Source organism: Artibeus jamaicensis, unplaced genomic scaffold, assembly GCF_021234435.1.
Source record: "Artibeus jamaicensis isolate MK-2021 breed Jamaican fruit bat unplaced genomic scaffold, CSHL_Jam_final contig_1410, whole genome shotgun sequence".
In the NCBI taxonomy this organism is placed as follows: domain Eukaryota; kingdom Metazoa; phylum Chordata; class Mammalia; order Chiroptera; family Phyllostomidae; genus Artibeus; species Artibeus jamaicensis.
The window spans coordinates 65,650-89,653 of record NW_026521281.1 but is presented as its reverse complement, the minus strand read 5'-3'; the positions used below and the strand labels follow the sequence as shown (position 1 = coordinate 89,653).

At 45.2% G+C, this 24,004-nt stretch overlaps 1 protein-coding gene across 1 annotated transcript; it reads right to left on the bottom strand.

Moving 5' to 3' along the window:
- Positions 1-253: 253 nt before the first annotated feature.
- Positions 254-21,267, bottom strand: GPR173 (G protein-coupled receptor 173). Its single transcript, XM_037153731.2, has 3 exons — positions 21,186-21,267; positions 20,596-20,752; positions 254-1,745 (listed from the first exon to the last, which is right to left on the bottom strand). Exon 3 carries the CDS (start codon positions 1,653-1,655, stop codon positions 534-536), a length of 1,122 nt encoding a protein of 373 aa, XP_037009626.1. The 5' UTR covers positions 1,656-1,745; positions 20,596-20,752; positions 21,186-21,267; the 3' UTR covers positions 254-533.
- Positions 21,268-24,004: the final 2,737 nt, after the last annotated feature.

Genomic DNA, 24,004 nt, shown 5'->3' with positions numbered 1-24,004 from the left:
CTTGCCAACAGATCAATTTCTCCCTAAATATCCAGGCCTTGCTAAAGGACTTGGAAGGGGAGGGTGCATGGGAGCAGAGGGGGCCAGAAGAGATCTGGAAGTCTATTTTACAGGATAAATTTCCCCATTCTGGACAATGTCAGAAGGAGAGACATTAAAGCAAGAAAGCCTGACTCCTCAGCTGTTAGTAGAAAAACCTGCATTTTCAGTTTGTTTTCTTTTTCTGAATTGGAGGGAGAAAGAGAAAGAGAGAGAGAGAGAGAGAGAGAGAGAGAGAGAGAGATTGATTTTGATTGATTGTAGAAGTGGAAAAAGAGGCAGCAGAGACAGGCCCTAGAACTAGAAACACCCCTTCCCAAGTGCCCCCCCAGCTGGGGAGGTGTTGGCAAAGGTGCTAGATTCTGGGTGGTTTGAGGGGCTGGAGCTGGAGCTCAGAAAGAAAGGCTCCTGTATGGGCCCCTACCCCTCCCTTTCTGTTGGCCCCATCATGGTGGCCATGACCTACTCCCTGTCTGTCTGCCTACCAGCCTGCTTCACATGACACAGTAGGGTTCTCTGGGAGCTGGGGCACCTCCTGTGCCCCAGCAGGGGGCGTGAGTCCTCAGGCACTTCTTGAGGTCCTTGTTGAGCAGGAAGCAGACGATCGGGTTGACAGCAGCCTGGGCGAAGCTCATCCAAACAGCGGTGGCCAGGTAACGGTGGGGCACAGCGCAGGCTTTAACAAACACTCGCCAGTAGCAGGCCACGATGTAAGGTGACCAGAGGAGCAGGAAGAGCAGTGTGATCGCGTAGAACATGCGGCCCAGCTGCTTTTCACCCTTGACCTCGTCCATGCCCAGCAGCCGCCGGCTGGCTGCATGCCCATTCTGCCGTATACCTAGCAGGGTTGGTGGCATGGGCCCACGGCCAAAGCCAGCGATCCAGTTGGCAGCAGCCTGGCCAGTGGCCCCAGGACCATGGAATGTCCAGTTCTGGCTGATGGCTGGCACCATCTGCACTGGCTTCATCTTGCGGTGACGATACTCAAAGAGGAGCAGTTTGCCATAGACAGCATGTGTAGCTGCCATGAGCACAGCCAACATAAGCATGAAACCTAGTGTGTCATTGGCCTTGAAGTAGCGATGCTCAAAGATGCACTGGTCCTCCTCGCGGATAAACTTGTAGGTGCCAACATCAAAGACGGGCGGGAAGGCCATGGCCACAGATAGGGTCCAGGCCATGCAGATCACGGCTGCACATGTCCAGAGTGTCATGCGTTTGGCGTAGAAGCGGTGGTGGGCGATGGCCATGTAGCGGGTGACGCTGATGCAGAACAGCATGAAGGCCGCATGGAAGCAAAACAGCACAGCCATAAAGGCCACAATCTTGCAGCTGAGTGCACTGAAAGTCCATGAGGAGCCATGGCGCACAGAAGCCAGTACAAAGGGGAAGCAGACGGCAGAGCGGATGCCGTCGGCCAGGCACAGGTCCAGCAGAAAGTAGTAAGGAGCCTTGTGCAGGGCACGCTCCTTGAGCACCAGCAGCGACAAGATGGCGTTGCCCGCCAGGCTCACGCACATGATCAGTCCCAACAGCACCAGCTTTACATAAGCTGATGCTGATGGCGGAGACAGTGCGCCGCTCACCTCCTCGGGCTCTCCAGTGGTATTGGCCATAATGAGGGGCAGAGGCTGCTCCCAACCCTGTGGAGTCAGCCAGTCCGGTACTGGATGGGGGACTCCATCAGTTGTCCTGCTGGGCCGCACCTGCAAATAGGGGTAGTGGAGGAGACACAGACATAGAGACAGAGAGATGAGGGCAAGAGAGAGGCAGAAAGAAAAAACACACAGAGGCACAGAGACAAAGCGAGAAAGGATAGAGCAAAGAGATAGCAAATGGTGACAGAGATAGAAATGGATAAAAAAAAATTGAGACAGCAATGGAGGGGATGGAAAAGGGTAGGAAGAGATAAAGAGACAGAACCGGAGAGACAAGGACAGGGGAAAAAGAAGGAGAGAGAGGGGGACAGTAGAAGGAGAGGGACAGGGAGATACGAGAGACGAGGAGGGAGAGAAGGAAGGAGAGAAAGGGAAACAAGAAAAAGACAGGGAGAAACAGATGGAAAATTTAAAAAGTGAGGAAGAAACAGAGAAGGCAGTGTTAGTGTGACCGTGAAGCCCACTGTCCCCCGTGCCCCCTGCTTACTCCCTGCCTGGTCTCAGGCCCTGCCCGTGGCCAACTGCTGCTTCTACTCTCTCCTCACTGAGTGAGTGCACGTCGTATCTCTAGACGTCTTTGGTTACCCGTTTCCTCCATTGGCGGATCTGTGGGGGAGAGATGCTTGTGTGGCTCTTTTCTTTCCCTTTGTGTGAAGTCCTAAGGTTGGGCTCTTCAAACTTTTCTGACCACCACCCATCATAAGAGTTTACATCACAACCTCGTACACATACACACACAGGCAACACTGATGAGTCAAAGGTTTCAAAGACTAGTACTGAGTCTATGTCTAATACTCCCATTAGTTTCTACTCTATTTCATGTTATTTTCTCCATGCTGGTAGCCACTCATGAAATAATTTTTTTTTTACTCCTGATCAGGAATGTGTTTAGCCTGCTCAAGGAACAGCGGGAAAACCAGTGTGGTTGGAAGTGGGCAGGTGAGGGGGACTGTGGTAGAAGGTAAGGTCACAGAGATGTCCAGGGCCAGGTCCTCTAGGGCTGTGGGCTATGACAACGACTTTGGTTTTTTATTTTAAGTGAGGTGGAGAGTGTATGGATATAAAGATGTAGGTATGCTTGTGCGCACTCATTCATTGACAAACCATTTACTGAATATCTACTGTGCCAGGCACTGGGGATACAGCTGTGAACCAGACAAAGATCCCTGCCCCCGTGGAGCTGACAGTCTAGATAATAAAGACAATACATATGAAGTGATGTATGGTAGGTCAGATGATGATAAGTTTCTAAAAATAAAAAAAGGGGGAAAGGGGGATAGGAAGTTAAGGGTGGGGAGATGCAATTTTAGATGAGGTGGACAAGGAAGGCTTCACGGAGTCATCATCTGAGCAAAGACCTGAAGGAGGTGAGTTAGTCGTGTGGGTACCTAGCAGAGAAGTCCAAGCGGGAGGAACAGTCAGAGCAAAGGCCCTGAGGCAGGACCTGACATGGTACCTTTGAAGAAGTGCAAGGAGGCCACAGTGGGTAGAACAGAGTGAGAGAAAAGTGGTGGGAGGTGAGGTCAGAAAGTGTCAAGGGTCAGATCTCATAGGCCATGGTAAGGATTCTCCCTTTTACACTGAGTGAGACGGGAGCCATGGGAGGGGTTGCGAGCAGAGGCGAGATGTGATATAACTCAGGACTGAATAGGATCCCACTTGCTGCTGTGAGGAGTACAGACCTTGGGAGCAAATGTGGAAATGGGGAGACTACTCAGGAGGTTCCTGCAGTAATCCAGGTGAGAAATAATAGCACATCCATGCCCTTTGCCCTGCTTCATTTCTTTTCCTAGAACTTATCTCCTTTAACTCACTGTATTAATTTACTTTTAAATTTTGCTCTATTGCTTGCCTCTTCCTGTGAGAACAAAAGCTTCATAGGGCAGGGCTTACAGACTCACGCAGTCTCCTGTAGAAGAGCTCCGCGTAGCACATGGCAGGCCCTCGGTCCAGAGCTGTTAACCAATTGATTGGGACTAAATAGGCTGGTGGCTCAGGGAGGGCTGCCTGGAGGCATCCAGGAAGGATTTGTTGAAAGAGCAGCCCGGGCAGTGCATGAGTGGGAGGGCACAGGCAACACTTGGCAGGGAACGGGAAGAATCCTGGTGTGTGTGGGCTGGGGGAGAGGGTGTGAGGCGTGATAAGGTAACAGGGCAGGTACCAGAGGAAAGGTGGTCTTGCAGAAGCTGGAGAAGATCTGAACTGCTGTTGGGGCTGGGATGGACTTGAGGTCGGGGGAGGCAGGGCTTGAATGGGTATCTTTCTAGCTGCCTCTGTCCCAGGAAAAAGTCTCCTGTCTGCACTGTTTTGCAACTCAATGCAGCCTGCCCTGCCACAGCCACCTGGGGCCAGGCCTTTTGGACGGTGCCCTGAAGTCTCAGAGCCAGTGCCAGGGGCCACGTGAACGTGTTGGGACAGGGGCTCCGGAGAAGTGGGGCTGAAAAGCCCCTTTCAGCTGGCCCTGAAGGTCTGACAGCTCACACAGAACTGTGGACCAGCCCACAGACAGCTGGCTATGTGTAAATGTGCACACACACACACTCTCTCTCTTTAGCCTTGAGACGAAACAGGGGTGAGAGTTAGAGACAGAGGGAAAGTGAATGTAAGAGAGAGTCAAAGAGACACATAGAGTAACAGAGAAGAGAAAGAGACAGGACCAGAGAGACAGAGACAAACAGAAATTGAGCGGGGGAGGGAGGTGAACAGAGACATACAAAAGGGAGACAGCCTTACAGACAAAGAAAGAGATGGAAATGGACAGAAAAGGGAAGAAGAGAAAAAGAGAGAGAGAGAAAACAGACACACAGAGAGAAACTGAGAGAGTGGGAGAGACAGAGAAGGGAGAGAAAAAGATAGAGACAGAGAGAGGGAGACAGGAGGAGATATAGATAGGTAGATATTGAAGTAGATAGATTGAAGGGAAGGAATAATACCAGGAAGGAGAGAAAGACTTAGAGAAATAGAGATGGAGGTGGGGATGGAGATAGAGGCAGAGAGAGGGAGAAATAGATAAAGACAGAAAGAGGGAGACAGAGAGACACACTAAGACCAAGAAGGTGGATAGTGCGTAGCCCACAGTCCGGGTGAAAACAAAAACAAATGCAGCAAACGAAACCCTGGTATTGCCTGGAAAGCTGGGGCACTTGTACAAACAATGGAGGAGGGTTCTTCTGAACACAGACTGGCAGCACAGCCTGGGTCCCAGATGCCTTAGACACAGACACCTACACACTCACAGCCTACAGCAACGGCACCGGTGGAGCGCAACCAGCTCACACACAGGGACACTGTGTGGAGTGTGAGTGACATGCCTGCACATGCACGCACACGAAAGGTATACCACATACCCTGCCTAACTGCCAGTGCTTCGTCCTCAATAAAGGCATTACTGCCCCCTACGGGACATTTTGGAAATTGGTAGGTGCATTTTTGGTTGTCACATAGCTGGAGTACAGGGTGTCTTTCTAACATTTAAGGGCCCAGGGTGAGGATACTGGCGATCCAGTGATGTGCGGGGCAGTCCCACACAGCCAACATGTCCCGCATTCCCTAGGACTTCGGACTTGTAATGAATAACCTAAAATCTACCTCTGTTTCATAGATAAACACAATTTCCCTCCTGCTTTTCATGTACAGTAGGTCCTTGATAACATTTTATTCAATGTCGTTTGGTTATAACTTTGATGAGATACCATAGGAACTTAACTTGTTTGTATCAATTAGCCTATGGTAAAGCTGGTTTCGTTATACATCGTTTTGCTGCAGTTTCAAGAACCTATTGACGACATGAAGTGAGGACTTACTGTACCCCGAATTATACAGGAATGTGGCTGTTAAGTCCACAGGAGTCTTTGCTTTGTTTTGTGGCACACTTTCCTTGAGCTGTTCACTATTTCAGAAAAATCTCAGCCCTGGACCTTTCTGCACTTCCTGCATGGGGGCTGCTTCTGATTTTCCCCTTCTCCTTAGCCCGTGTGTACTCATTGTGTTACACGGCTCCAGAGACTTCACTGAACCTCCTGGGGAGTGTCATGACCAAACATTTATGTTTGAAATACAAGTTATTTTCTTCTAAATCACTTGCATTTTATTTTTTATTTCTTTGTAAGAGTGACTACAATGTGGCTATTGTGTAAAATACTATGTGGATTTTCTTTTGAAATTATATGTGCAGAGAGCTTATATTATTTAAGATCTTTGTGTCCAGATAGTAAGGGGGCATTACAAAATCCATTCCATGAAAGAGGGTCTTAGGTATGCGAGGGCTGAGAATTACATACACAGACAGGCAGATACACTCACACATATACATGTACAATAGTTCATAAACCCACAATTATAACACCCTAACACACACTTGTGAACTCTCAAATCCTGATAGATTCACACCTGCAAACCTACTCACTGTTACTTACACATAGACTCATATCCCCTTTGTGTCATTATACCTGATTTAGATCCTCTCACATATTCAGATGAGCTCTTGCAATACATGTATATAAACAGTGGCATACCTATAGCATCACTTATACAAACACTGTTAAATACATTAACATTCAGATTCAAAGTCACTTAAATAGGCCAGCATGCTCACACGTACTTGAACTTTGCTATAGACATATACACAAACACAGAGAAAGACTGCCCATGTATACAGACACTCACAGATGTGTTGACACAAACTTGTTCACAACACATAGATACGCTTACATGATATATACATCCTGCAATAGGTATACACCAAGAGACAGCCCTGTGTATGTGTAGAGACCAGCCAAAGCCTGCACACACAGGTGGAAAACATTAGCAGAGCTGCCCAGCTGGTGGGCACCTGCCACAGCAGGAGGCTAGAGAAAGATGGGGCTCTAGGGGGGCTGTGTGAAAAGAGAGGTTGTAAATATTTGGGTCTCTTCCTGTTGAAACATCCCAGATTGTTTTCTGATTATTCTTTTGATTGCCACTCATTCATCATCAGTGAGGGTTTTTTTTTTTCCTTATAAGTGTATGATGTTTGTTTTTCTTTTAATTTGATCTCATTCTTATTTTCCCACAATGTTTTTTCTTACACAAATATAAGGGCTTTATGATTGTTGCTGTTGTTACTCTCATATGGTATGAGGTGTTCCTTAGAGGAATGCAATTAGTTTGTTTATTTCTCTGATTGTTGCTGCTTTAAAAAAGAAACTGTTTTCTAGAACATTTGAAACAGAAAAAAGGTAGAAAGAATCCTGTAATGAACCTCAGTGCGTCTATTGCCCAGATTCACTAGTGATCAACTCATAGGGTCTTACTTCACCTATAACCTCACATACTTCCCCCACTTCTAGAATATTCTGAAGCATATCTGTTATACCATTTCAAACATAAGCATTCCAGAAAGTATTTCTAAAAGACAAGAACACTTTCAAACATTACAATAATGTCATTTTTGTTATTCCTTATATTATTTATTGATTTATTTGCTACTAGCTTTTAATATTAACAATTAGCCAAGTCTGATTCTTGGTGGGATTTCATAACTATTCATTATCTTTTGATCTTGGGTAAAAATATTTGTCAATAAATGGATGAAGGCTGACTGTAGTTGAATTCAATCGACTCATTGAAAGAGAAGCTAGCCTTTTATGTCTGTTTCAGAGTGCTGCTTTCTTAAGAATGCAGAAGACCTAAAATTTGTTTATTTAAAAACTGTTTTCAGAAGTCACAAGAGTTTGCAGACCTCTTCAATATGTTATATTCAAGTATATTTAATTTTTAAGATATTTTCTCCATCATTATGGACTTTTTGATTAAAGCTTCAAAATCAGGAAACTCATAAGACAAACAATACTTTCCTGTTCCCCCCCCCCAAATCTAGAATGCCCCTAATTAAGCAATTTAGTGAAGATTGCCTCAAATTTGGAGTTAGCTGCCAAATTAGTCCTTTCTTCCTCAGCCTAAATATCTGATTTGTGTGGGAAAGTTACCATGGGGAACTCATTTCCCAGTAGGGCATGTTGCTCAGCTGACCACAGAACACTATCACACAGAGAAAGACTTGGACTTTTTAAAGCAACTGGAAATGCAAATTAAGAAACCAGGCTCATTTCCAAGATGGGTTAGAACATTCTTAGACAGAGCTCAACCAGATAGTAACAGGACTACACAATTAACAAGCAAGATGCCCCTCCAGGTAGAATCCCACATGTTAGCAGTCTGCCAGGAAACTGTCTACACTATCATTGAAAACAATGAGGTAGAAAGAATAAAAGAGGGGCCACTTTCAATGACCACTACTAGGAGACAGTGTGAACAGGTCAAAGGACATCAAGATAACATTAACCCAGAAGACTGTTGAATCACAGTTTTCATTTTTTATTGATGCATGTCTGAATGTTAATTAACTTGCTTGGTTCATAGGATTAGTCAGAAGTCCTGAAAATAAATGCAAGAAGCACCAAAATAAACTAAGATTGAAATGTTCAAAGTGATACATGAATATTTTGAAATATTGTGGAAACTCTGCCTAAGTCTATGGACTGATGCTGCTGTTGTGATGACAGGAAGTTTACATCTGGAATTTGTTCTGAAAAATACCAAGATTCATTCACTGAGGGGCCCTTACCTTATAAAAGCTTGCCTGTAGGTCTAATCTCCACAGTTAATGATCCTGGGTGAATTTAATTAAATTCAAAGCACTACGCACCGGCATGTCAATTTTCTGTGAAGCATTGGGATCAGTACACCATTCTCTATTATTTTAAACCTAAGCGTGTAAAGATTTTGTAAAAGATTTCAGAGCTAAAAGAAAAATTTCAGCATTTCTTTGTGACTGATTTTCACTTCCCAGATTTGATGCTTACTAGTTTCAAAAAAATGGCTCTTCGAGCACATGAATAAAATTGCATACAAATTTTTAAAGTCACTCAAAAATATCATAAGGGTATTCTGACAAGTTTTATGGATTTGAAGCCAAACTTCAACTTAAAAGAAATGAGGTCAAGTATGGCTCCCTTGGTGATATTTAGTTGGCATTCAAAGTTGAGTACTAAAAAAAGACGTATTAAGATGAGTACAGCAATGTATGTGTGTACTTAGGGGAAAAGCTTCATCATTATTTTGAAATATTCAAAATGGAAATTTTCTGTTGGGTTCAAAATTCATGAGCATTTGTTACAAAAAAATTAAAACACCACATTTAACTGAAATAAAAGAAAAAGGCATTAGATTTAAAGAACCATTCTACCTTGGAAACCCAAAATTCAAAGACTATGAATTATCAAGTTCTGCTTATTGAGAAGAAAGGAGTTTTAACCAATCGAAAAAATACTCTTTGACCATTCATTCACTGCCACCTACTTATGTAAGCAGTTTCCTGTTGATGGTGACTACCAAGAGATAGAAGAAATCATGTAGCTATTTTGGGCATAAAACCTGGGTCTTTGCATGGCCATGGCAAGAACAAGTGAGTTAAAAAAGGGAGCTGAAAAGGAGAGGCATGAACAGTTATTCCATTGGTTTAGAAAGGTTGGTATGATGTGGAAGCGCTAGCCATATTTAACACTAGAAACTGCATCTGATGCTCCAGAGAACCCAAATGGTATTTGAGGGCTCCAAAACTCATGCTTTTGAGGTGAGCTTTGCAGCTATATTTCATACGCTCAAGCTAATTATCGAGGACATTGGAGCAAATTGTGCCCGAACATCCTTCATGGAATGATCTTACCTTCAACAACATGCCTTTCAAGATAAAGAAGTGGCAGGCCACGATGGAAGTTTATATCCATGTCAAAACTGATAGCTATTGGTTTGGCCAAAAAGTCCATATCATTTTATTCCATAAAATAAAAGGCACATTTTTTCATTTTCACCAATAACTTTATTGATTTGGATCTTTTGAGTATGTCGGCTCTCTCCCATGTAGTATAACGTTGATTGTTTTCAATTAATATCCCAATTCAGTCACCATCAACTTCAACTAGTCTACCTGACCATGGAGCATCGTTCGGCAAGAAATCTCCAGCATGAAACTTCACACATCACTAGTGACATATTCTATCATTCACAGCACGTTCTCCATACATTGCACAAATATTTTTTTTTGCATCTCACTTGAGTTTTTACCTTTCTTCAAATAATAAAGAATAATATGCCAAAAATGCTGAAGATTTTCTTCCATCTTCAATATTAAAATGGCTACACCAAAATTCACCAATTTTGATGTTTTTTTAAAAATTGCTTGCCGATGCCCTGCCTGGTGTGGCTCAGTGGATTAAGTGTCAGCCTGTGAACCAAAGGGTTGCTGGTTCAATTCACAGTCAGGGCACATGCCTGGGTTGTGGACCAGGTCCCCATTTAGGAGTATGTGAGAGGCAACCACGCATTGATGCTTCTCTTCCTTTCTTCCTCCCTCCCTTTCCATCTCTCTAAAAATAAGTAAAATCTTTTTACAAAATGCACACCAATATGACAGCTATCACCATACAATCCAACAAAGTTGTTTTAAATAAAGTGAAAGACAACTAAGTGCTACTAGAGCCATCTTATGAAAAAAACAATCAAACTTTTTGGCCAATCCAATATTTGCTTCATTTGTTGTTTTTTTAAACCAAACCTTCTAACAATAACTTGATAGAAGATCTATGCTCAGCACCAAATGTTTTACCAAATCATGATGAAAATGACCATAAATGAATTAAATGACCATAAAATAAATCAAGACAGTCAGGACCAAAGTCTCAGGAGTGGGCATCGATGTGGACCATTAGAAATTTGCATGAGAGAGTAAAAAAGTTATAGCTCCAGAAGTGAACTCAAGCGTATTATGAAAAATTTCATTTGAAAGTTATATATAAGTTTTATAACTCTCCTAAAACTTTGCATGTTTATTTTTCTACCAATTTGCATAATATAAAGAAAATATAAGGAATTTCTTTTCATCAAACTCCAGTACCTCTAAATCCCTTTCAGTTTACTCCAGTGTGCCATATACATATTTCACGTTCTCTGTGCGCCAGGCTACGAATGCCCTAACACATTCACATCCAGTCACATTGCATAGACACACTAGCACATACAGACAGATACATGCACACAGGGACATATATACATGGAGATTTGCATTTGCATTCAACATTCAGACTTACATCAGCTGATAAGTGCAACCAAGTGCACTTGTCACATACACACATAAACACACTCCTCTTCTATACAGAAACAGGCATGTGTGTAGGTGCCCACCTACCAGCAAATTACAAGATATACAAAGCACACACAGGCACCCTCCTACAGAAATACAGGCCTAGGCAGAGACACATTCACCATTCACATGGACACCTGCAGACATACACACCTACACACCAAATCATACGGACCTACACGCTGTCAGACACAATCAGGAATGCACACAACTGACAGTCAGACACAAGCAAGTTCTCACGTTTTAGAGACCCAGGCCTTTCTCCACCCTAGGCTCTTGCACTAAGAGATGAAAACCCACTATCTTATACAAACCCTGCCCTCCCACACATGCATACACACACAGTATATAAATCTGCCTTTGCACATATACACACAGTACAGGCATGCTTGCACATACGGGCACATCACTCAGGCTCACTGCTACACACACAGAGGCAGCTAGGCATGTGGAGCAGTGTAGACTCATGCATTCACATCCACATAGCCACCGATGCTTACAAACCCAGATAGGCACAGCCTTCCAATGCACACACCTTTTCACACCTACACATACACTCACACAACACAGATACGCATATCCTAGTACATGGCCAGATAAGCATAAATCAGTTACACACACATCCACCTACATAGTCACATATAAATGTGGATACCAACATTGTTACATTTACAGATACTCGCGACAGAGATTCACAAGCACACATTTACATCCAGACCACTGCAAACCTATTTACATCTTCGAAAACATACTCTTCCACAAACAAGTGCTGGCAAGGTTGTGGAGAAAAGGGAACCCTACTGCACTCTAAGTAAGGATGCAGACTGGGGCAACCACTGTGTACAACAGTATGGAATTTCCTAAGAAAACTAAAAATGGATCTGCTTTTTGACCCAGCAATTCCACTGCTGGGATTATACCCTGAAACACCAATCCAAAAGAACCTATGCACCCCAATGTTCATAGCAGCACAATTTGCAATAGCCAAGAGTTGGAAGCAACCTAAGTGCCCGTCACTAAATGAATGGATCCAAAAACTATGGAACATTTACACAATGGAATTTTATGCAGCAGAAAGAAAGAAAGAAGCAGCTCCTAGCCTTCACAACAGCATGAATGGATCTAGAGAGCATTATGCTAAGTGAAATAAGGCAGGTGGTGAGGGACAAATACCATATGATCTCACCTTTAACTAGAACCTAATCAACAAAACAAATAAGCACGCAAATAGAACTAGAGACATCCAAATAAAGAACTGACAGTAAACAGAGGGGAGGGGGAAGTGGGATAAAGGGGGAAAATAGGGGAAGGGCCATCAAGGAACATGTATAAAGGACCCATGGACAAAGCCAAAAGGGGGTAGGATCAAGGGTGGGAGGTAGGGGTGGGCAGGGCAGGGGGAGTAGTGAGGGGGTAAATGGAGACAACTGTACTTGAACAACAATAAAAAACACACTCTTACACATGCACACATACATATGCAGACATACCAGAAATGCAGGTATGACACATGACACAATCCTACCACAGATACAGGTGTGTGTAATCATAGAACCAGATGTCTGTGCACTAGGAAATACACACTCAGGACCAAATGCCCTCCATCAACCTCCTACATACACATCCTTCCTCATACACCTATGGTTTTATAACATACTGGGAACACATAAAAGTACAAGCCAAGTTTTATGTACAGGCATACTCTCATATACACACAGGATCTGTTAATTCTGTCATACACTCACATATATACAGATACAGCAAATATGCGCATGGAAACAACCCCATTTACTTGCAGGTAGACACATAATGTTACTTACACATCAGCACATGTAATAGTTATAGCGCTGGATAACACCTTATAGCACAGAGAACCGATTATGAGCCAGGTATTGTCCTTAATACTTTTCAAATATAAACTCATTCAATCCTGACCCTCTGAGATAGGTTGTATTAGTACCCTCACTTAAGAATAAGAAACTGGCCCTGGCTGGTGTAGCTCAGAAGATTGAGCGTGGGCTGTGAACCAAAGGGTTGCTGGTTCAATTCCCAGTCAATTCCCTGAATTGCAGGCCAGGTCCCCAGTGGGGGGCCACATGAGAGGCAACCACACATTGATGTTTCTCTCCCTCTCTTCCTCTCTCCCTTCCCCCTCCCTAAAAAATAAATAAAACCTTAAAAAAGAATAAGAAACTGGAACTTAATTGAGGTTACTTGACTTGTGCAAAGGCATGCAGGTAATAAATGGGAGAACTAGGAATCGAACCCCTAAGTTTGGCTCCAGAAACCTTACAGATCCAACTTACTCACATATAGAAATACATTTACCTCATGCACATATACAGATATGCACTATTCTAGCACAAGCACATGCATTCACAACTCATATGTTGACATACTCAGGTACAGACAGTCACACACATGCACATATGCATGGATGTGCTCGCAAACACTCCAGCACAGGTATATATGCCACAGGAAAGATCATATAGATATTCATACACAAAGTCACAATCGGACACACCCAGACACCTCCACATTATCAAACAGAAAAAATCCAGGTACACCACCTACACACCATCCAGATAAGTCCACACTCGTGTACAGATATGCCCACATTCTCAGGTATACTCAGCCCCCTAATACACAAGACACTCATACACACTAAGCAGATATGCTTACATGCATGCACCCCCACCCAGATATACTCATGCTCACACACCCTGCACAGATTCACCTATACTCTCTCTCTTTCAAATACACCCAGATAATCCTATCTCTTTCATACACCATCCAGAGAGAACCCCACATATGCTCCTTAGATAGACCCACTCTCATACACCTGACCCAGATAGGTGCACATTCTCTTTCTCTCACACACTATTCAGATACATCCACTTACACACACATATTCAGTACTGATACAGCCACACTCTCTCACACATGTCACATCTAAACACACCCATCCTTATACACACACACCTCAAATACACCTACCCTTACAGGCAGTCCACCCAGATGCAGCCACGCTTATGTGAACTCCAATTCAGTACACCCACACTCTCACATACATTTAGATACAAACTCACCCTCCCAACCCAGAGCCCTCATATCCGACCAAAGCACGCCTACAGTCTCCCTCACACAGTATCAAGACATACCCAAAATGACACTACACTTGCACACGCCCCACCCAGATGCTCACACTCACAAATTCCTAACCCAAATACATCCACACAGATATGTACCTACATATAACCCAGAGATACCCATTCACGCACAAATCCTATCCACATACACCCACACTTTCTCTGTTAATTTCTTTCTCTTTGTCTGTCTGTCTCATACACATACACACCCCAAACACAGCTCCAGCCACATGGCCCTACCCAGATCCATCCACCCTCTCACACATACACCATCCAGATTCGTCCCATAGGGATCATTTAGATATACTCACCCAAACACACATCATCTAAATATACTCTACTACCATCTAGATGCATCTGCGTTCACACATCCATGCCACAGAGGTGTACCTAACTCTCACACATGCCATGCAGGTGCACCTGCCCAGTCACTGCACTGACCAGATACAGCCAATGCTCTCAACCCTTCCACACCACCTGGATGTGCTCACACTCCAAACATACACATACCACCCAGACATACCCCCAAAGTCTCTTTCACACATCCCATCCAGTTATACACACACTCAAATACACACCCAAGTACATACATACCCAGATACAAAACTGAAGCTCTCATGACACACCATCCAGATATACCTTAGGACACACTCTGCTACCCAAATACCCCTGTGCTCTCAACCATCCATTGCCCAGGTACACTCACATTGAAAGACATTCCATCCAAAATATACACACATACTGTCTCACGTACAGCCCAGATGTACCCCCCCCACACCATTTAGATACATACATACCTTGTGCACACATCATCCAAGATGCAGCCACTCACACTCCAATACACTCACACTCACTCTCCAACCCAATTAAACCCAAACACACTCCATCATCCATATACACTTACACACTCCTCCCACCAGACACATCTGTGCTTTCATACCCTCACTACACTCAGAAATACCTACTCTCTCTTATACATACACACAATCCAGATCCCCCCTGTCTCTTAATCACCATCATTTAGGATACTCACAGTCCATACACACAATGCAGATACACCACATGAGTACTCTCTCAATACACCCCCATACACTACCCGCAGTACCCTCCAATTATATACATACTCATATACACCCCTGCCTTCACCAAGATGTGCCTCAATTCTCTTTCTGATACATGTACACACACACACACACACACACACACACACACCATCTAGATACACTCCATCACACACTTCCATGACCTAGATACACGTATGCGTTCACCCACCTACACACCACCCAGATACGCTCACACTTGAATGCCCCCCACACCCATACTCTCTCATACACATATTCTACCCAGAAACACCCATGCCCTCTCTTACATGGATAACACAGATACATGCACATTATCAAACACACACAACATCCAGCTACCACCTACTGCCTCTCATATCATCCAGATACACCCATACTCACATAGGGCACAAATATGTATGTGTCCTCACACATAGTCCCACACAGCCACACCCAATCTTATTCATGCCATCCTCCACCCAAAAAGGCTGATGTTCTCATAGTACTACTTCACAAACACATTTACATACATCCACATTCACACTCATCCTTCCCAAATAGAGGTTTCCCCACTATTCAAATGCAGAGCATCCCTATGAAAACTTTCATAAGCCCAAACGGTGTAAAGTGAAGAATATCCCCCGCTGTCTCAAAGTTTGTGTTATGTCACTTTGCTTTTATGACAAAAAAAACCCCACATTACCTTACTAATGTAGGCCTTTCGTGAAAGGGAAATGGGTTAATGAGAACTTCTGGAAAGCAGGGTATACCTGTATACCCAAATGTCTCACATACATGCTCTACCCAGAAACACCAAGGTTCTCTCTTACATATGCACAATCCAGACACTTTTCCTCTCCCTCTCTTTTCCTGCTCTCTCCAGATAGACCTTCACTTATACATGTACATTCACATCAAAATTTCTGCCTGGGTGGCATAATTTGGGTACTGTCTGTGAAAATCATTTACAACCCCAGACACCATACACCATGACCCTTTGTCCTGGGCCTTTGATGGTGGGGTGATAGAAAGAGATCTTTGTGTTTCAAGAAATCCTCTTCTGAAGAGGTCACTGGCCCCATTCCCTGGTAGGACATCAGTCATGATTGGGTCCTACTTCTTGGGTGTGAATGATAACAGGAATTATCCCCAGATCATTCATTAAAACATGTAGTCAAGGCCAGAGAGGCCCCAGAAGGGGGTCATGGATTGCTCAGGTGTTATAGTTTGCCATTCTGTGGGATGTCTACACACTTAGAACCAGATATGGTTTAGCAGAATGCCACTGACTCTCAGACAAGTACATAAATACATGCTGGGATACACAGAATATCACATAGACTTCTAAGTATCCTGCCTTATCACCCCCTTAGTGATAGAGATTATAGGCACAGGCTCAAGGCCAAGTATCTCTCTCTCACACACATACCATCAGAGAAGGACATGCACAAATACCTACACTCATCCCTACACATAGATACACTTACAACAATGCACACTCACACTGCACTTGATTTCACATGTACACATCCATTTACTCTCAAACATAGACATACATGCATGGTAGACATTCACAAGACATAATAATGCCCATCAAAGACAAACATTCATTCACAAATACAGGTGTACTTACACATGGCCACAGACAGGCAGACTCTATATCATACCCAACGAGACAATGAATAAACATGACACACCGAAGTGAGCTCCCAAATGTATACACACACACACCCCAAGACTTGAGCACATAAACATAGTCTCACTTATTCACACATGGGTATACTCACACATATAAATGCCGAGATGTGTACATGTTTGTCAATGATATGATGTATTCACATAACAGACATTCTAAACACATAGACTTATATACACAACTGAGTGTGTACACCTGTACCATACTGACATGCACACAGACTTGTACAGCATTCATTACTCTATGCATACAATCAGACGCAGACACATAAGTGTACTTAAAAACACACGCACACAGAGATGTGCACACCATATATGTTCCTACACGTTCATACGCCCACATAAGAGGTGTGCAAATAAAAGAGGATTCATTTACACTTGGACACAAAGGCATGTTTGCACACATGCACACATGGAAGAACAGTCACATATTCTCACATACTTGTACATCTGCACAAGGAGAATTTATAACACCATCACAGACACACACATGCAGAGATGTCCTCATACACACACGAATCACTTATAGGCCAACAGTGGCATGCACATATATTTATTTGCACTGTTCCACAACATACATTCCAGGACAAACAATGGTGTATAAACACAACACATATATGCACATAATTAGAACTGCACAAACTGCCACATTCACATATCTGTACTTTCAGATAGCCACACAGGCATATTCATATATACACACTTAGGTGTGTCTGAACACACAGGAAACATACAGACATGTTCACTCAAATGCACATACAGCCAGACATTCAGTCACTAACATAGCCACACTCACACTTAGAAATTCAAACAAAACATGAGATATGTGTAACCAAATATTATGAAATGTACTTATTCATGCATACCATAATCAGACATGCACTCACACAAACAGTGTATCCACAAAAAATTAGACATATACACAAATGCATTCGTTCACCTATGCACACAGGCTTTTGTACATATATATACAGATATACACCTCCCCAAGCCCTACTCATATACATGAGCAAATGTGCACACATAGGCATATGCAAAAATATATTTTCATGCACAAAACATGTATTTACACACTCTTCCTTACCCACAAAATTAGTTCTCTTTCCACTAGTGTGGCCACCTACACTAACATTTCCCCAATCAGATGTGATCCCCTAAGTCTGTCTACAGACAAAATGTACTCACAGACATATATATATATATATATATATATATATATATATATATCTATCTAAAAATACTGGAGATTCCAAATGGACATTCAGACACATGCTTACTCATACATACACATGACAGACACACCCATACATGAAGCATGTTTACATGCATACCCTGGCATATACTCATGGACCTACACACATGCCCCTATACTCACAAACACACCATTTAAATGCGCCTATACTCATATGCACACATGGGCACACAAATGTGCACAATCAGATACAAGTAGGCATTTACCTAATTGGACATGCATAGCCAGGCATTCTGAAATCCTCAAACTCACACACCTACGCTCACACATGCACACTGAAAGACAAATTGATGCCACACACACATACAACCAGACATTCAACAGGCTTATTGGCTCAGAGAAACACCCTCACTTAGACTCAGAATCAAATATGCCCATTTACTCATCCAGACAGACATGCAAAGTCATATCCACTCCCCAATACACATACAGAAGCCTACCCACACACTTGCACACACTATCACATAGCCTGCTCACACACAAACTCATACCTATTCACAGTGCCCATGAACCGAGACACAAACACAACCAGACTACACACATAGCCACATGTTTTCACTTGCACATATACACCCATGCTGAGGGCCAGATGCCTCTGGACCACAGGCTGGATCCTTTCTCTTCTGCACCAAATACTTCTTCAGAAGAACCTACTCTAGACCACAAAGTCCCAACCCTCCCTGTCCCTACATAAGGTGTTTTCTGGACCTCCATCTTTTTCTATTCTCCTCCTTCCCAGCCTTGGGGATCCCTTTCCAGCCACTGACCCACTACCCAGTGCTTCACCACATCTCCACACCTGGAAACCAGCCGGCAAACCCTATGGTTTCCCCAGCACAGGCTCTAGGTTAGCAACTCCCTGGGACCCGTCCCTCACATGTCTGGCTGCTCTATGGGCCACACCCCAGCTCTACCCAAAGCCCTGCTATCTTAGAAGCTTCGGCGTTGTCTACAGGCCCTGCCAACCACTGACCACAGGCCAAACTCTTGCCAAGTCTCCCCTCAACAGGGAGACGCATACATCACCAGGGCCAGGAATACTGCAGGCTGCAATCCAGGCCTCTGCTAAATCGGGACCTGGTGGGGGGGGGGCTCAAGTCTGTCTGTGTGTGTGTGTGTGTGTGTGTGTGTGTGTGTGTGTGTGTGTGTGCACAGACAGGGTGACAGGGGCAAGTGCAAGGAAAGAAGCCTGGAGTCTGGTAGGGGCAGGAGGCTCTGCCCACAGCCACCACTTATCACTCCCTACAAATAAGCAGTTATAACAAGAGCTGATCCTGCCTCCACTACTCACTCCACCCCCCCCGCCCCCGCCATTTGCCTACCTGCTGCCCTCCCGAGATCTCCGCCAAGACCTTGGAGAAGAGAGGTCAGTCCCTCCCAGAAATAATCACTAACAATATTAATCATGAATAATCAGCAACAATATTGATCATGAGCTTTGCTGGCATTGCTTCAGGGCCACTTCTGCACACATCCTTTATTTCTATGCACCAACTCATTTAGTCACTACACATACCCATTATGGAAGGGTCACTAGTCTCTCTGCCAGATAGGAAAACTGAGGTTTTAGTAAGTGTCCCATTTCCACTGAAGTTGCAAGAGCTAGCAGTTGGGGGAAGTGTCCCTGGAGAATCTACGTTCTCCATGTACCAGGCTTTTTGTCCCTGCACACATAGAGACCACTGACCACTGTGCACAGGCTGTAAGACCTGGGGGTCCCAGACACAACATGGTGTCTGAAACACAGAGAGACAGCCTTGTGATAGAGGGTGGGGTCCACATTGTGGGCATAACCATGCTGTGTCTGGCCTCTGCAGGGTGATGTGTGGTGTGGTCCTTGTCTCGACAGAGCCATCAGGCAGCCTAAGGCCTGGAAATGCTCCCCACCCCCACTTCAGCTTCCTTTCAGCCCTACAGTGGCTTCCTCACCCTATCCTGGAATCACAGCAATATCTTCAGTGGTGAGTGAGCAAAAGTCTGCTACCTGTGGGGAAAGACAGGGGAGGGAGGGGAGAAGGAAAGAAGGGGTGGGGGTGGTCTGGGCTAGGAGCAGCTTCTCTGTCATGTCTACCCACCTGCCTGGTCACACTCACAGAGAGACAGACAGACAGACACACGCGCTGCATGCAAGCCGAGGAAACTGGAGGAGAGTGGAGGAGGAGGGAGAGGGAGAGGAGGCAGCTGCAGGAGGCCGAGCCTGCCTCGGGTGCAGGCATTGTGAGGAGAACACGACAGACTCCCAGGCATGCCTTCCTCAGCTAGCACACAAGGAAATATTCACACAGCCTCTTGCTCAAAGGCAACCGTAATGAGAAAAACAGACCCTGTGCTGGGGAAACAGGTGGTGGTTCCCTTTCTCATGGGACATTTGGGATTGGGAAAGGTGGGGATGGCTAGAGGACTCTCCGGGCTTGGGTGCCCAAGTAGCCCTTGTGATGGAGCGGAGAGACTGACAGACAGAGAAAGAGAGAGCATGGCAGTGATGGAGTCTCTGAAATCTATAGAGAAAGACAGAAGAGAAGTCCCAGCCCCCATCCTCCGTGGAGGGATGCTGACTACTCACCTGGGCTCTCTCAGCAGGGAGGTCCTGGAATCCAGAGAGGGGGCTCAAGCCGTCTCACCAAGGATAAATCACAGCGCAGGCCACATTGTGGGACCCTCGGTGATCTGGCCGCCTGTGACACTCCTGCTTCTGTTGCCGTGGATACAGCTGGGCTGGTCTAAATCGCAGACATCAGGGGAAGCAGGCACGGGAGGGGTGCACTGGGCAGGGGTGGGGGTGTTGGGGAACACCAGATGGGCAGCACACAGCCTCGGGGTGCCCAGCTGAATGGCAGGTGGGGGTCCAGGCAGGTGCTTCCCCCACTACACACTCCCACCCCCATCTTCATGCCACCGCCAAGCTGGGAGGGGGGCCAGCGCTGGCCCCTGCTACCCGTCTGCCCGCCTGGCTGCTGGTCTCTCCCCCCTCCCCGTCCCCCCCTGTCTGCCTGCTGGCCGCCGCCTTTTGTCCTCAGAAGACACGGTCCCTGCGGGGCCTCTGCCAAGCCTCTAGCAGATGCTCAGGGTCCGGGGCTCCTCCCTGGGAGCACCCAGGCTATGGCCTGGGAGAGCCCCAGTTTGAGGGGGCTCTCATCCAGGCTCACCACGCACCCTAGGCCTGGCGGGGATGGGGAAGAAGTGCCGGTCCAAGCCAGAGGCAGCAGCAGAGGTGGTGTTGGGGAGGGGATGGACGCCAGAAAGAGGGGGTGGGGTGGAGACAGAGGCTGGCCTGATAGCTGTGTCCCGGGTTTTAGATCCGGGTTGAGGAGGGTGGTTCAGAGCATCCGAGGGGGGGGTCCTGATGCAAAATGGGGGCACCACGGGTGTGCCGAAGGGACCTTCCTGGACTGGGAACCACCCCAGCTCACACCAATCCAGGTCCCAAGATGCTGGGACACTCACACTGGATAGAGCATCAGCTGGGAGCCCAGGGCTCTAAGCTGGACCCCATCCTGACTGTCCGTCCCCCCTCTCCTCGATTTGCACGGTCCCTGCCTCAGGGGCGGGCGGAGGAGGGAGGAGGGAGGGAGGCTTGGAGGAAGAGGGAGGAAAGGAGGGAGGCTGAACAGGCAGGGAGACTCCCAGCCGCCAGCCTGGTCCTCCCTGGGGCGGGGCGCGGAGGGGGTGCTGGTGAGGCTGGGGAGCAGCCGGCCGGCCGGCTGGGTGGGGATGTGGCGTGGGGGCTGCGCTGCCAGGACAATAGCTGGCTGGGGAAGTCAAACCCCGGCTTTTCCGAGATGCTCGAGATGCTCAAGAGAGGCATGCGTGGGGAGAGGTGGCCAAGAGGCCGCTGAGAGAGGAACTTACAGGGGTTGCAAGTGCAGAGGAGACAGTGATAGGGGCTCTGGGTTAGGGTGGGACACAAATGTCCTGTGGAAGTTTTCAAAAGCTTTGGGGTTGGAGGATGATTAGAACTCTGAGAGGCGTGTAGATAACGTTATTTAGAATGTGTTCTATGGGCATTTTCCCAGCCAAGTCCTGGGGGTAGAGTTCAGGGTGGGGCAGGGAATGCTGCCCAGCTCTGAACAACGCCTCTCCGAACATCTCCTGTGCCGGAGATGGGCCCGTACACAGGCAGGTCCCCATACTTCAGGCTATGTTCCAGGACAGCAGAATGGGACAGGTGAGATTTGGAAACAAAAATATCCCACCTTGAATGGATTAAATTGGGGCCAAATGGTGCCATAGTGGGTCCCTTTATTTATAGCTTTCGAGAATTCCAATTCCCTCCACATAAGCAATTTTATTTCCTTTCTCTCCTCACCCATTGGTTCACCCACTTTTTAAAGACCTGCTTTATGCTAGAGCCAGTGCTGTGTACTGGCAATCGGGTGAATCAGACTTGCTCTGCTACCAAACTGTGGTCTGGCAGCCCACCGGCATGCAAATCCCTTACAGAGCTTGTGAAATGTGGATCCCTAGGTCTACATCCCAGAAATACTAATCCAGGAGGTTTGAAATGAGCCTCTAAAACCCCATTTTGACAAGGCTGCCAGGTGGTTGTTTTTATGCCCACTGAAGTTTGGGGAGGAAGAAAAACCCATGAGTCAAAGATAAATTCACAGTGGAAATGAAAGTGTATTTTGAACTGTTATGGAAAATATTACATCTGAAATCCTGTGTGATGTTCCTCGTGCTATGCTTAGGGAAATTTATAGCCTTCAATTTTTAAAGAGATTTTATTTATTTATCTTTAGAGGGGAAGGGAAGGACAGAGGGAGAGAAATATCAATGTATGGTTGCCTCTAGTGTGTCCCCTGCTGGGAACTGGCCTGCAACCCAGGCATGTGCCCTGACTGGGAATCAAACCGCGGTTGTTTGGTTCACAGGCCTGTGCTCAATCCACTGAGCTACACTAGCCAGGGCCTATAGCCTTAAATTTTATATATTATTTTTAAAAGGCTGAAAGTCTACCCCAAGAATTTAGAAATAACAAAGAAAGTAGAGGAAAAAACAGATAACACAAATCAATGAACTAGAAAAACTGAATTACAACAGAGAGGATCAACAAGGCTAAAAGTTGGTTCTTTGGAAAAAATTAGAAAAAAATGATAAATCCCTGAGACTCGCCCAGAAAAAATATATACAAACCACATAAGTAGCATCAGGAACACTGCAAGGGGCACTACAATATGGGTCACAGGTCCATTAAAATGTAATAAGACAGTACTATGAAGAACTTTATAGCTACAATTTCAAAAATTGTGAGAAAATGGGAAAAATCCCTGGAAAAATACAATTCACTCACAGAAGAAAAATTTAAATTGCAACAATCCTGTAACTATTGAATTTAATAATTGAATTTATAATTGGAAACCTTTCCACAAAGAAACCTCCAGACCAGAGACTGTAAATGGAGAGCTCTACAAAATATTTAAAGAAAAAAAATAACAGTGATCGAATTGTACACAAATTATATGAAAAATTATATGATGATTTCAATAGGTGAAAGAGAGCATGATGACAAAGGACTTAGCAAACTTAAACTTGCTACAAATATAAGGGAAATTCCTCGATTTAATATATGTTGTCTAAAGAAAATCTATTTTCATCTAAGATTGAGAATGAGGCAAGGATGTCTACTATAAGAACTTTTATGTTAGTTAAATTATACTGGACGTCCTGGCTATCGCCCTAAAGCAAGAAAAATATTTTTTTAAAGATTTTATTTATCTGTAGCTGGGAAGGGAAGGAGACAGGGAGAGAAACATCAATGTATGGTCGCCCTCGTGTGTCCCCCACTGGGAGCCGGCCTGCAGGGAACCAGCCTGCAACCTGGCATGTGCCCTGAGTGGGAATCGAACCGCGATCGTCCGGTTCGTAGGCCCGCGCTCAATCCACTGAGCTACACCAGCCAGGGCAAGAAAAATATTAATAAATAAGAGACATAAGGAATAGAAAGGAAGACAGAAATGTACGAATCAATTTGT

What these genes read in the sequence shown, in the direction of transcription:
- GPR173 (XM_037153731.2), bottom strand. Translation starts at nt 1,655, where the DNA reads ATGGCCAATACCACTGGAGAGCCCGAGGAGGTGAGCGGCGCACTGTCT.